Raw genomic sequence first — 14,066 nt, forward strand, 5'->3', positions numbered from 1 at the left:
CCCTCACACCCTCCCCCGTCTCCCTCACACCCTCCCCCTGTCCCCTCACACCCTCCCCCCGTGTCCCTCACACCCTCCCCCTGTCTCCCTCACACCCTCCCCCGTGTCCCTCACACACTCTCCCCGTGTCCCTCACACCCTCCCCCTGTCTCCCTCTCACCCTCTCCCCGTGTCCCTCACACCCTCCCCCCGTCTCCCTCACACCCTCCCCCTGTCTCCCTCACACACTCTCCCCATGTCCCTCACACACTCCCCCTGTCTCCCTCACACCCTCTCCCCGTGTCCCTCACACCCTCCCCGTGTCCCTCACACCCTCCCCATGTGTCCCTCACACCCTCCCCATGTGTCCCTCACACCCTCTCCCCTGTCTCCCTCACACCCTCTCCCCGTGTCCCTCACACCCTCTCCCCGTGTCCCTCACACACTCTCCCTCAATCCCACCCTCTCCCTGTGACCCTCACAGCCTCTCCCTGTGTCCCTCTCACACTCTCCCTCAATCCCACCCTCTCCCTGTGACCCTCACAGCCTCTCCCTGTGTCCCTCACACCCACTCCCTGAATCCCACCCTCTGCCTCCATCTGTCCACTCCTCATGTCCTGTCACAATGTGTGTGTTGTTACCTGACCTCAGGAGTGACCAGGAAGTGGCGGGAGAGTATATCTGGCTTGGAGGCCCAGGCTCCCAGTCAGCTGTGTTTTGGATGTGGTCAGGACTGGGCCATGGAGAGGAACAGGACACTCTCTGCCTTCCCTTCCCAGGGTCTCTGCCTCACTCTCTCTCACTCTCTCTCTCTCTCTCTGACAGATACACGGAGAGACCGTTGTAGTTACCGTTTGAACAAGCAGAGCCGCATTGCCAGTCCTCAGAGCCAGCCCGGGGGCAGGGGGAAGAGGCGAGTGGAAAGTGAGCTGACCAACATCGCTGCGCCATGTCTGGGGCAACTAGGCCCAGAGAAGCTGCTGAGCTCCCTGTTAGAGGCAGAACCTCCCAACGTCTACTCACTGAAACAACCCAACAAACCCTACACTGAGGCCTCCATGATGATGTCACTGACCAACCTGGCCGACAGGGAGCTGGTGCACATGATCGCGTGGGCAAAGAAAGTTCCAGGTAAATGTTCACCAGAAAGATACCCACCCCCCGTGCTGTCCCTGTCCCTGGGATCGGGGGACAGTGTAGAGGGAGCTTTACTCTGTATCTAACCCCGTGCTGTCCCTGTCCCTGGGATCGGGGGACAGTGTAGAGGGAGCTTTACTCTGTATCTAACCCCGTGCTGTCCCGGTCCTGGGAGTGTTTGATGGGGGACAGTGTAGAGCGAGCTTTACTCTGTATCTAACCCCATGCTGTCCCTGTCCTGGGATTGGGGGACAGTGTAGAGGGAGCTTTACTCTGTATCTAACCCCATGCTGTCCCTTTCCCTGGGAGTGTTTGATTGGGGAGATGTAGAGGGAGCTTTACTCTGTATCTAACCCCGTGCTGTCCCTTCCTGGGATCGGGGGACAGTGTAGAGGGAGCTGGTGTGTGTGTGTGTGTGTGTATTGGCTGTGTCCTGGCACAGAGCTGCAGTGTGATGTGATCTGGTTGTGTGTAGGTTTCCTTGAGTTGGATCTCCATGACCAGGTCCAGTTGCTGGAGTGTTGCTGGTTGGAGGTGCTCATGGTCGGCTTAATGTGGAGGTCGATTGAATATCCCGGAAAGCTGCTGTTTGCCCCCGACCTCATCCTGGACCGGTAAGTGTCGGCTCTCTGCTTCCAAACCCACACCGTGCCCTGTGGACATGAACAAGCTGGACACTGTTCTGGACCTGTCCAGATCCCCTCAGGGCTTCGGGACCTGAACTTCTCTGATTTGTAAAGGGAGGTGTTAGGTGCCGTGTCCCGAAAGTGATGTGACTAAGTACTGACCCTCTGACAGTGCGGCACTCCCTCAGCACTGACCCTCCAACAGTGCGGCACTCCCTCAGCACTGACCCTCTGACAGTGCGACACTCCCTCAGCACTGACCCTCTGACAGTGCGGCACTCCCTCAGCACTGACCCTCTGACAGTGCGACACTCCCTCAGCACTGACCCTCTGACAGTGCGGCACTCCCTCAGCACTGACCCTCTGACAGTGCGGCACTCCCTCAGCACTGACCCTCTCACAGTGCGACACTCCCTCAGCACTGACCCTCCGACAGTGTGACACTCCCTCAGCACTGACCCTCTGACAGTGCCCACTGCCTCAGCACTGACCCTCCAACAGTGCGGCACTCCCTCAGCACTGACCCTCCGACAGTGCGGCACTCCCTCAGCACTGACCCTCCAACAGTGCCCACTCCCTCAGCACTGACCCTCCGACAGTGCGGCACTCCCTCAGCACTGACCCTCCGACAGTGCAGCACTCCCTCAGCACTGACCCTCCAACAGTGCAGCTCTCCCTCAGCACTGACCCTCCTATAGTGCCCACTCCCTCAGCACTGACCCTCCAGCAGTGCGGCACTTCCTCAGCACTGACCCTCCGACAGTGCGGCACTCCCTCAGCACTGACCCCCCCCAACAGTGCCCACTCCCTCAGCGCTGACCCTCCGACAGTGCAGCACTCCCTCAGCACTGACCCTCCGACAGTGCGGCACTCCCTCAGCACTGACCGTCCAACAGTGCGGCTCTCCCTCAGCACTGACCCTCCAACAGTGCCCACTCCCTCAGCACTGACCCTCCGGCAGTGCGGCACTCCCTCAGCACTGACACTATGACAGTGCGGCACTTCCTCAGCACTGACCCTCCGACAGTGCAGCACTCCCTCAGCACTGACCCTCCGGCAGTGCGGCACTCCCTCAGCACTGACCCCCCCCAACAGTGCCCACTCCCTCAGCGCTGACCCTCCAACAGTGCGGCTCTCCCTCAGCACTGACCCTCCTATAGTGCCCACTCCCTCAGCACTGACCCTCCGGCAGTGCGGCACTCCCTCAGCACTGACCCCCCCCCAACAGTGCCCACTCCCTCAGCGCTGACCCTCCGACAGTGCGGCTCTCCCTCAGCACTGACCCTCCTATAGTGCTCACTCCCTCAGCACTGACCCTCCGGCAGTGCGGCACTCCCTCAGCACTGACCCCCCCCAACAGTGCCCACTCCCTCAGCACTGACCCTCCAACAGTGCGGCTCTCCCTCAGCACTGACCCTCCGACAGTGCGGCACTCCCTCAGCACTGACCCTCCAACAGTGCGGCTCTCCCTCAGCACTGACCCTCCTATAGTGCCCACTCCCTCAGCACTGACCCTCCGGCAGTGCGGCACTCCCTCAGCACTGACCCCCCCCAACAGTGCCCACTCCCTCAGCGCTGACCCTCCGACAGTGCGGCTCTCCCTCAGCACTGACCCTCCTATAGTGCTCACTCCCTCAGCACTGACCTTCCGGCAGTGCGGCACTCCCTCAGCACTGACCCCTCCCAACAGTGCCCATTCCCTCAGCACTGACCCTCCAACAGTGCGGCTCTCCCTCAGCACTGACCCTCCTATAGTGCTCACTCCCTCAGCACTGACCCTCCGACAGTGCGGCACTCCCTCAGCACTGACCCCCCCCCAACAGTGCCCACTCCCTCAGCGCTGACCCTCCGACAGTGCGGCTCTCCCTCAGCACTGACCCTCCTATAGTGCTCACTCCCTCAGCACTGACCCTCCGGCAGTGCGGCACTCCCTCAGCACTGACCCCCCCCAACAGTGCCCACTCCCTCAGCACTGACCCTCCAACAGTGCGGCTCTCCCTCAGCACTGACCCTCCGACAGTGCGGCACTCCCTCAGCACTGACCCTCCAACAGTGCGGCTCTCCCTCAGCACTGACCCTCCTATAGTGCCCACTCCCTCAGCACTGACCCTCCGGCAGTGCGGCACTCCCTCAGCACTGACCCCCCCCAACAGTGCCCACTCCCTCAGCGCTGACCCTCCGACAGTGCGGCTCTCCCTCAGCACTGACCCTCCTATAGTGCTCACTCCCTCAGCACTGACCTTCCGGCAGTGCGGCACTCCCTCAGCACTGACCCCTCCCAACAGTGCCCATTCCCTCAGCACTGACCCTCCAACAGTGCGGCTCTCCCTCAGCACTGACCCTCCTATAGTGCTCACTCCCTCAGCACTGACCCTCCGACAGTGCGGCACTCCCTCAGCACTGACCCCCCCCAACAGTGCCCACTCCCTCAGCGCTGACCCTCCGACAGTGCGGCACTTCCTCAGCACTGACCCTCCGACAGTGCAGCACTCCCTCGGTACTGACCCTCCCACTGTGCCCACTCCCTCAGTACTGACCCTTCGACAGTGCGGCACTCCCTCAGCACTGACGCTCCGACAGTGCAGCACTCCCTCAGCACTGACCCTCCAACAGTGCCCACTCCCTCAGCACTGACCCTCCGGCAGTGCGGCACTCCCTCAGCACTGACACTATGACAGTGCGGCACTTCCTCAGCACTGACCCTCCGACAGTGCAGCACTCCCTCAGCACTGACCCTCCGACAGTGCGGCACTCCCTCAGCTCTGACCCTCCAACAGTGCGGCTCTCCCTCAGCACTGACACTCCTATAGTGCCCACTCCCTCAGCACTGACCCTCCGGCAGTGCGGCACTCCCTCAGCACTGACCCCCCCCAACAGTGCCCACTCCCTCAGCGCTGACCCTCCAACAGTGCGGCTCTCCCTCAGCACTGACCCTCCTATAGTGCCCACTCCCTCAGCACTGACCCTCCGGCAGTGCGGCACTCCCTCAGCACTGACCCCCCCCCAACAGTGCCCACTCCCTCAGCGCTGACCCTCCGACAGTGCGGCTCTCCCTCAGCACTGACCCTCCTATAGTGCCCACTCCCTCAGCACTGACCCTCCGGCAGTGCGGCACTCCCTCAGCACTGACCCCCCCCAACAGTGCCCACTCCCTCAGCACTGACCCTCCAACAGTGCGGCTCTCCCTCAGCACTGACCCTCCGACAGTGCGGCACTCCCTCAGCACTGACCCTCCAACAGTGCGGCTCTCCCTCAGCACTGACCCTCCTATAGTGCCCACTCCCTCAGCACTGACCCTCCGGCAGTGCGGCACTCCCTCAGCACTGACCCCCCCCAACAGTGCCCACTCCCTCAGCGCTGACCCTCCGACAGTGCGGCTCTCCCTCAGCACTGACCCTCCTATAGTGCTCACTCCCTCAGCACTGACCTTCCGGCAGTGCGGCACTCCCTCAGCACTGACCCCTCCCAACAGTGCCCATTCCCTCAGCACTGACCCTCCGGCAGTGCGGCACTCCCTCAGCACTGACACTATGACAGTGCGGCACTTCCTCAGCACTGACCCTCCGACAGTGCAGCACTCCCTCAGCACTGACCCTCCGACAGTGCGGCACTCCCTCAGCTCTGACCCTCCAACAGTGCGGCTCTCCCTCAGCACTGACCCTCCTATAGTGCCCACTCCCTCAGCACTGACCCTCCGGCAGTGCGGCACTCCCTCAGCACTGACCCCCCCCAACAGTGCCCACTCCCTCAGCGCTGACCCTCCAACAGTGCGGCTCTCCCTCAGCACTGACCCTCCTATAGTGCCCACTCCCTCAGCACTGACCCTCCGGCAGTGCGGCTCTCCCTCAGCACTGACCCTCCTATAGTGCTCACTCCCTCAGCACTGACCCCCCCCCAACAGTGCCCACTCCCTCAGCGCTGACCCTCCGACAGTGCGGCTCTCCCTCAGCACTGACCCTCCTATAGTGCTCACTCCCTCAGCACTGACCCTCCGGCAGTGCGGCACTCCCTCAGCACTGACCCCCCCCAACAGTGCCCACTCCCTCAGCACTGACCCTCCAACAGTGCGGCTCTCCCTCAGCACTGACCCTCCGACAGTGCGGCACTCCCTCAGCACTGACCCTCCAACAGTGCGGCTCTCCCTCAGCACTGACCCTCCTATAGTGCCCACTCCCTCAGCACTGACCCTCCGGCAGTGCGGCACTCCCTCAGCACTGACCCCCCCCAACAGTGCCCACTCCCTCAGCGCTGACCCTCCGACAGTGCGGCTCTCCCTCAGCACTGACCCTCCTATAGTGCTCACTCCCTCAGCACTGACCTTCCGGCAGTGCGGCACTCCCTCAGCACTGACCCCTCCCAACAGTGCCCATTCCCTCAGCACTGACCCTCCAACAGTGCGGCTCTCCCTCAGCACTGACCCTCCTATAGTGCTCACTCCCTCAGCACTGACCCTCCGACAGTGCGGCACTCCCTCAGCACTGACCCCCCCCAACAGTGCCCACTCCCTCAGCGCTGACCCTCCGACAGTGCGGCACTTCCTCAGCACTGACCCTCCGACAGTGCAGCACTCCCTCGGTACTGACCCTCCCACTGTGCCCACTCCCTCAGTACTGACCCTTCGACAGTGCAGCACTCCCTCAGCACTGACGCTCCGACAGTGCAGCACTCCCTCAGCACTGACCCTCCAACAGTGCCCACTCCCTCAGCACTGACCCTCCGGCAGTGCGGCACTCCCTCAGCACTGACACTATGACAGTGCGGCACTTCCTCAGCACTGACCCTCCGACAGTGCAGCACTCCCTCAGCACTGACCCTCCGACAGTGCGGCACTCCCTCAGCTCTGACCCTCCAACAGTGTGGCTCTCCCTCAGCACTGACCCTCCTATAGTGCCCACTCCCTCAGCACTGACCCTCCGGCAGTGCGGCACTCCCTCAGCACTGACACCCCCCAACAGTGCCCACTCCCTCAGCGCTGACCCTCCAACAGTGCGGCTCTCCCTCAGCACTGACCCTCCTATAGTGCCCACTCCCTCAGCACTGACCCTCCGGCAGTGCGGCACTCCCTCAGCACTGACCCCCCCCCAACAGTGCCCACTCCCTCAGCGCTGACCCTCCGACAGTGCGGCTCTCCCTCAGCACTGACCCTCCTATAGTGCCCACTCCCTCAGCACTGACCCTCCGGCAGTGCGGCACTCCCTCAGCACTGACCCCCCCCAACAGTGCCCACTCCCTCAGCACTGACCCTCCAACAGTGCGGCTCTCCCTCAGCACTGACCCTCCGACAGTGCGGCACTCCCTCAGCACTGACCCTCCAACAGTGCGGCTCTCCCTCAGCACTGACCCTCCTATAGTGCCCACTCCCTCAGCACTGACCCTCCGGCAGTGCGGCACTCCCTCAGCACTGACCCCCCCCAACAGTGCCCACTCCCTCAGCGCTGACCCTCCGACAGTGCGGCTCTCCCTCAGCACTGACCCTCCTATAGTGCCCACTCCCTCAGCACTGACCTTCCGGCAGTGCGGCACTCCCTCAGCACTGACCCCTCCCAACAGTGCCCATTCCCTCAGCACTGACCCTCCAACAGTGCGGCTCTCCCTCAGCACTGACCCTCCTATAGTGCTCACTCCCTCAGCACTGACCCTCCGACAGTGCGGCACTCCCTCAGCACTGACCCCCCCCAACAGTGCCCACTCCCTCAGCGCTGACCCTCCGACAGTGCGGCACTTCCTCAGCACTGACCCTCCGACAGTGCAGCACTCCCTCGGTACTGACCCTCCCACTGTGCCCACTCCCTCAGTACTGACCCTTCGACAGTGCGGCACTCCCTCAGCACTGACGCTCCGACAGTGCAGCACTCCCTCAGCACTGACCCTCCGACAGTGCACACTCCCTCAGCACTGACCCTCCGACAGTGCACACTCCCTCAGCACTGACGCTCCGACAGTGCACACTCCCTCAGCACTGACCCTCCGACAGTGTGGCACTCCCTCAGCACTGACCCTCCGACAGTGCAGCACTCCCTCAGCACTGACCCTCTGACAGTACGGCACTCCCTCAGTACTGACCCTCCGACAGTGTGGCACTCCCTCAGCACTGACCCTCCGACAGTGCAGCACTCCCTCAGCACTGACCCTCTGACAGTACGGCACTCCCTCAGTACTGACCCTCTGACAGTGCGGCACTCCCTCAGTACTGACCCTCTGACAGTGCGGCACTCCCTCAGCACTGACCCTCCTATAGTGCTCACTCCCTCAGCACTGACCTTCCGGCAGTGCGGCACTCCCTCAGCACTGACCCCTCCCAACAGTGCCCATTCCCTCAGCACTGACCCTCCAACAGTGCGGCTCTCCCTCAGCACTGACCCTCCTATAGTGCTCACTCCCTCAGTACTGACCCTCTGACAGTGTGGCACTCCCTCAGCACTGATGCTCCGACAGTGCCCACTCCCTCAGCACTGACCCTCTGACAGTGTGGCACTCCCTCAGCACTGACCCTCTGACAGTGTGACACTCCTTCAGCACTGACCCTCCGACAGTGTAACACTCCCTCAGCACTGACCCTCTGACAGTGCGGCACTCCCTCAGTACTGACCCTCTGACAGTGCGGTACTCCCTCAGCACTGACCCTCTGACAGTGCAGTACTCCCTCATTCTGCGACACTCCTGATACTAGAGTAATAACCATGTCCATCTCAGGGGGGCAGTGGTGCTTCAGAAGGTGACAGTGATCGGGAGGGTGTGTTGGAGCTGGAGGTGGTGACAGAGATAGGGAGGGGTGAGTCTGTGGAGGGATCTGAATCATCTTGTATCAGATTAACACCACAAATTTCCTCCTTCTCCATCTCGCTCCCTCTCCTGCGCCTCCATCCCTCCTCTATATTGTATGAACCCGGTCTGTTTGGAACCTTCTGTCAGTTTTTCACATCACCTCCTGCTAACCCCAAACCGTAATTATCCTGCTTTCTGCCTCTGGCATTTACTTGGTTCAAAATCTGCAAAAAATAATACTTCTATTATCTAAAATTCGTTTCTCCATATCTCCCTCTCTCTCCCTCCCTCACTCTCTCTCCCTCCCTCACTCTCTCTCCCTCACTCACTCTCTCTCTTTCCCATTCTCTCACCCTCCCTCACTCTCTCTCCCTCCCTCCCTCTCTCTCTCAATTACACTCTCTCTCTCCCTCACTCACACTCTCTCTCTCCCATTCTCTCACCCTCCCTCACTCTCTCTCCCTCACTCACTCTCTCTCTTTCCCATTCTCTCACCCTCCCTCACTCTCTCTCCCTCCCTCCCTCTCTCTCTCAATCTACACTCTCTCTCTCCCTCACTCACACTCTCTCTCTCCCATTCTCTCACCCTCCCTCACTCTCTCTCCCTCCCTCACTCTCTCTCTCCCTCACTCACACTCTCTCTCCCATTCTCTCACCCTCCCTCACTCTCTCTCCCTCCCTCACTCACTCTCTTCTCTCCCATTCTCTCACCCTCCCTCACTCTCTCTCCCTCACTCACACTCTCTCTCTCCCATTCTCTCACCCTCCCTCACTCTCTCTCCCTCACTCACTCTCTCTCTTTCCCATTCTCTCACCCTCCCTCACTCTCTCTCCCTCCCTCACTCTCTCTCTCTCAATTACACTCTCTCTCACCCTCCCTCACTCTCTCTTCCTCCCTCACTCTCTCTCTCTCAATTACACTCTCTCTCACCCTCCCTCACTCTCTCTCTCTCACTCACTCTCTCTCTTTCCCATTCTCTCACCCTCCCTCACTCTCTCTCCCTCCCTCTCTCTCTCAATTACACTCTCTCTCTCCCTCACTCACTCACACTCTCTCTCTCCCATTCTCTCACCCTCCCTCACTCTCTCTCCCTCACTCACTCTCTCTCTTTCCCATTCTCTCACCCTCCCTCACTCTCTCTCCCTCCCTCACTCTCTCTCTCTCAATTACACTCTCTCTCACCCTCCCTCACTCTCTCTTCCTCCCTCACTCTCTCTCTCTCAATTACACTCTCTCTCACCCTCCCTCACTCTCTCTCCCTCACTCACACTCTCTCTCTCCCTCCCTCACTCACTCACTCACTCTCTCTCTCTCCCCCTCTCCACAAAGCCTTCCAAAAGGCCTCATTTTTCTCATTCCTAGGTGGGACAGGATTGAAAATCTGATTCCCACTTCTTGGCTGAGGGAACAATTTGTTCATTTTGAAATCAATAAAGCAAGCCAGCCTCAGCTCAGCTCCTGGGCGTTAAAATCCTGTTTGACTTGGAAGACAAATTGTGGTGGAAAGGAAACCTTTATTTATTTTAATGAAACCATCTTAATATTCCACAACCTTATTAACTCCGCGCTGGGTGTAATCAGGAGTGTATCTGCTGAGCTGAGGACATTGTGTGGTTAATGAATGAACAAACTGCGTCTCAATCATTTTCTGTAACTTGTCATTATACAATGAAGTCAGGAGTTTGAGGATCTGCACAGGCCGACACCAGATTAGGAACAAACACTCTCCTGTCACCGACCTCCAGAAGTTCAGGTGTTTTTTTCTCTCTCCCTGCCTCTGTTCAGCAGTGATTAATTTTTTTTTGCATCGACCTGTGTACATTTCCAGGAGCCGCTTGAAGGCCCGTTTCCATAGCGATGGGTCGGCCTGCTTCCCCCTGTACACCAGGCATGGCCCGTTAAGCAGGTTATTCGGCTGGCACATTATCTCTCTCCGATCCTGGGGACGGGCCCCCAGGCAGGGCCTGTACCTTGTGGAGGGGCAGTGAGGGTGGCAGGGAGAAACCGGGATCGAGGCAGCCATTGTTCTGAATCGACCTGAGGCAGAGAGGGAGAGGGAGAGACAGACAGAGTGAGACAAAGAGAGAGAGACAAAGAGACATAGAGAAGGATAGGGAGACACAGAGAGTGAAACACAGAGAGAGTGGGCGGGGGGGGGTGAGAGAGAGAGAGGGAGAGAGATACAGAGTGAAACACAGAGAGAGTTCAGACAGATTGGGAGACAGAGAGAGAGAGAGAGACAGTCAGACAGAGAAAGACAGGGAGACACAGAGAGATTGACAGACAGAGGGAGGGAGAGGGAGAGACAGACCAACAGAGAGTGAAACAAAGAGAGAGACAAACAGACATAGAGAAGGATAGGGAGACACAGAGAGTGACAGACAGAGGGAGCGGAGAGAGACAGACAGAGAGGGAGACAGACACAGAGTGAAACACAGAGATAGAGAAGGAGAAAGAGATCAAGAGAGAGAGACAGAGAGACACAGAGAGAGAAAGACAGAGAGCGAGAGAGGAACAGAGACACACAGAAAGAGAGAGAGAGATCATGAAAGGGACAGAGATGGAGAGAGAGACGCACACAGAAAGAGATAAAGAGACAATGGGCATTTACAGAAAGAAAAAAGCTCATCAAAGGAGAACTAAACAATATAACATCATAATTTAAACATCGATGGATAAGCTGACACAGCTTGCTTCAGAAACCTCGAATGATTTATTTATGGTTTGCAGGGCTGTTGGCCGCAGTAACTGGCAGCTGGGGAAGGGACCACCTGAAAATAATCAAATCCTTTTACTGTCAAGAGTTTTAAACTCTTGTCTGTTTGGCACGTTATTATGTATTAGTCTCGCAACTGTCTCCCTCATGATTCAGTGTGATACAAATGATTGTAAGTATTGTAAATCTCCTGAGGGAGACCACTACTCATTGCCCAGGTAGGTCCACCTCCCTGTTGCAAAGGCAGCCATCATGTCAGCTTGGGAAACCCTTCCCCTAAACCCCTCTGCCCATTGCATTCCAACCCATTTGGTGCAAGGTGCTGGCTGTGTCTGTTATTGATGTCCTCAGCTCATGTGTAGATCAGTTGGAGACCCATCACCGTGATTCACCACCAACTCCCTGACCAGGCAAGTCCCAGGATGTTAGAGTGTGATCCAATGACCTCTGACCGGCTGTGTGCCTTCTTCAGTATCTCAGGCGTCATTATTGACTGATGGTACCCTCCCCAAGCCTGGGCAGGAGGAGAGGGAACAGATGAAGACACAACTGCACCCTCGCCACATCCACCCTGTAGCCTATCACCAACACTCAACCCCTCCTCCCTCCCTCAATCCCCTCCCTCAGATAGCCCTCTTCCCCTACCCTCAACCTCCAGTCCTCAAAATCCTTTCCCTACCCTACTCCACCTCAGTCTAACACAATCCCTTGCCCAATTTCTCAAAGTGTTCCTTCTCACATCCTTCCCACCCCCAAACCCCATCACCTCCAACTTCCAAGTCCATTTCTTTCATTCACCTGTGGGACATGGTGTCCTTAGCTGTGTCCGTCCCTAGTTGCCCCCTTGAGAAGGTGGGGGTGAGCTGATGTCTTGAACCGATGCAGTCCATGTGTTGGAAGTTGCCCTTAGGGATGGAATTCCGGGATTCTGACCCAACAACACTGAAGGAACGGTGATATATTTCCAAGTCAGGATTGTGAGGGGCTTGGAGGGGACCGTGCAGGGGGCAGTCCTGTGGTACATGGAGGTGGGAGTCAGGCCTCAGCTCTAAAACCCTGCGCCACCGCCCCCCCACCCCAGCTCATTTAGACTAACCCCAGATTCCTGATGAAGGGCTTCTGCCTGAAACATCAATTCTCCTGCTCCTTGGATGCTGCCTGACCTGCTGTGCTTTTTCAGCAACACACTCTCGACTCTGATCTCCAGCATCTGCAGTCCACACTCTCACCTAACTCCAGACTCTCTGCGGGCAGTGGATTTTAATTGTGGATTAAAATGGGAAAAGAGTCAGAGACTGTAGGAAGGATGGTTGTAATTTTTAAAAGCTTGTTATCTGACCCTCATTGTCAGCGCTGTTTACACAGCTGCTAGTTCAAGCTGTGGGGGAGGTTACTCTAGATGGGCTGGAGCCAGGAGCTGTAAATGAAGGGAGATTCAGCCAGCAACCTGTAGCTGATTGGTCGGTTGTGTGTGTCTCTCTCTCTGTAGTGAATAAAATCAGTATATTTTCTCTATTTAGCTGCTGTAAGCTTTTAACCAGCAGCCGGCAACCCCCACATTGTGGGAGGAAACCCCCGCAGACACGGGGAGAATATGCAAACTTCCACACAGTCAGTCACCCGAGGTGGGAATTGAACCCGGGTCTCTGGTGCTGTGAGACAGCAGTGCTAACCACTGAGCCACCGTGCTGCCCCACAGGTCAGTGGAGTTTAGGATTAGGGTTAGTCATGATATGGAAACATTTTGTAGTCCAGGATTCACTTCTGAGCTGTACTGGAAGTGTGACAGGACGTGTCTGAACAGGGTTAATTAGGATACAAGAAAACAAAATGGGTGTAATTCTATCAGCTGGATCTGTTACCCACAACCTAAGAGTAACAAGAAGATGGGGTACTGGGCTAATGGTAGGCTACTTGGTAGTGTGGATGAGCAGAGGGATCTTGGTGTCCATGTACACAGATCTCTGAAAGTTGCCACCCAGGTAAATAGTGCTGTGAAGAAGGCATATGGTGTACTGGGCTTTATTGGTAGAGGAATTGAGTTCCGGAGTCCTGAGGTCATGTTGCAGTTGTATAAGACTCTGGTGCGGCCTCATCTGGAGTATTGCGTGCAGTTTTGGTCGCCATACTATAGGAAGGATGTGGAGGCACTGGAATGGGTGCAGAGGAGGTTTACCAGGATGTTGCCTGGCATGGTAGGAAGATCATATGAGGAAAGGCTGAGGCACTTGGGGCTGTTTTCATTGGAGAAAAGAAGGTTTGGGGTGACTTGATAGAGGTGTACAAGATGATTAGGGGTTTAGATAGGGTTGACCATGAGAACCTTTTTCCATGTATGGAGTCAGATATTACGAGGGGACACAGTTTTAAATTAAGGGGTGGTAGGTATAGGACTGATGTTAGGGGTAGATTCTTTACTCAGCGGGTTGAGAGTTCATGGAATGCCCTGCCAGTAGCAGTGGTGGACTCTCCCTCTTTATGGTCATTTAAACGGGCATTGGATAAGCATATGGAGGTTATTGGGCTAGTGTAGGTTAGGTGGGCTTGGATCGGCGCAACATCGAGGGCCGAAGGGCCTGTACTGCGCTGTATTGTTCTATGTTCTAATCCAAACAGTTATATACTCCAGGGGATGGTCATGGCACCCTTGACCTTCCGAATAGTTTTCTTTAATTCACTCACAGGATGAGGGCATCGCTGGCTAGGCCAGCAATTACTGCCCGCCCCTAATTGCCCTGAGGTTTGGTTAAGAGTCACCCATATTGCTGTAGGTTTGGAGTCACGTGTCACATTGAACAGTGAACGCACTCAGGGTTAGGGATAGAGGGCACCAACGTGGAGC

The 14,066-nt window shown here is 57.5% G+C and overlaps 1 protein-coding gene across 2 annotated transcripts in view; it reads left to right on the forward strand.

Annotated features, from left to right (window-relative positions):
- The window catches only part of esr2a (estrogen receptor 2a), a 165,943-nt gene that overhangs the window by 82,963 nt on the left and 68,914 nt on the right, over window positions 1–14,066 (forward strand). For both annotated transcript variants that reach the window (XM_060829508.1, XM_060829509.1), the window contains exons 4-5: window positions 805–1,110; window positions 1,592–1,730. In XM_060829508.1, coding sequence (XP_060685491.1) covers window positions 805–1,110; window positions 1,592–1,730 — 445 coding nt within the window. The remainder of the gene's footprint in view (window positions 1–804; window positions 1,111–1,591; window positions 1,731–14,066) is intronic.

The sequence above is a fragment of the Hemiscyllium ocellatum genome, chromosome 8 (genome assembly GCF_020745735.1).
Source record: "Hemiscyllium ocellatum isolate sHemOce1 chromosome 8, sHemOce1.pat.X.cur, whole genome shotgun sequence".
In the NCBI taxonomy this organism is placed as follows: domain Eukaryota; kingdom Metazoa; phylum Chordata; class Chondrichthyes; order Orectolobiformes; family Hemiscylliidae; genus Hemiscyllium; species Hemiscyllium ocellatum.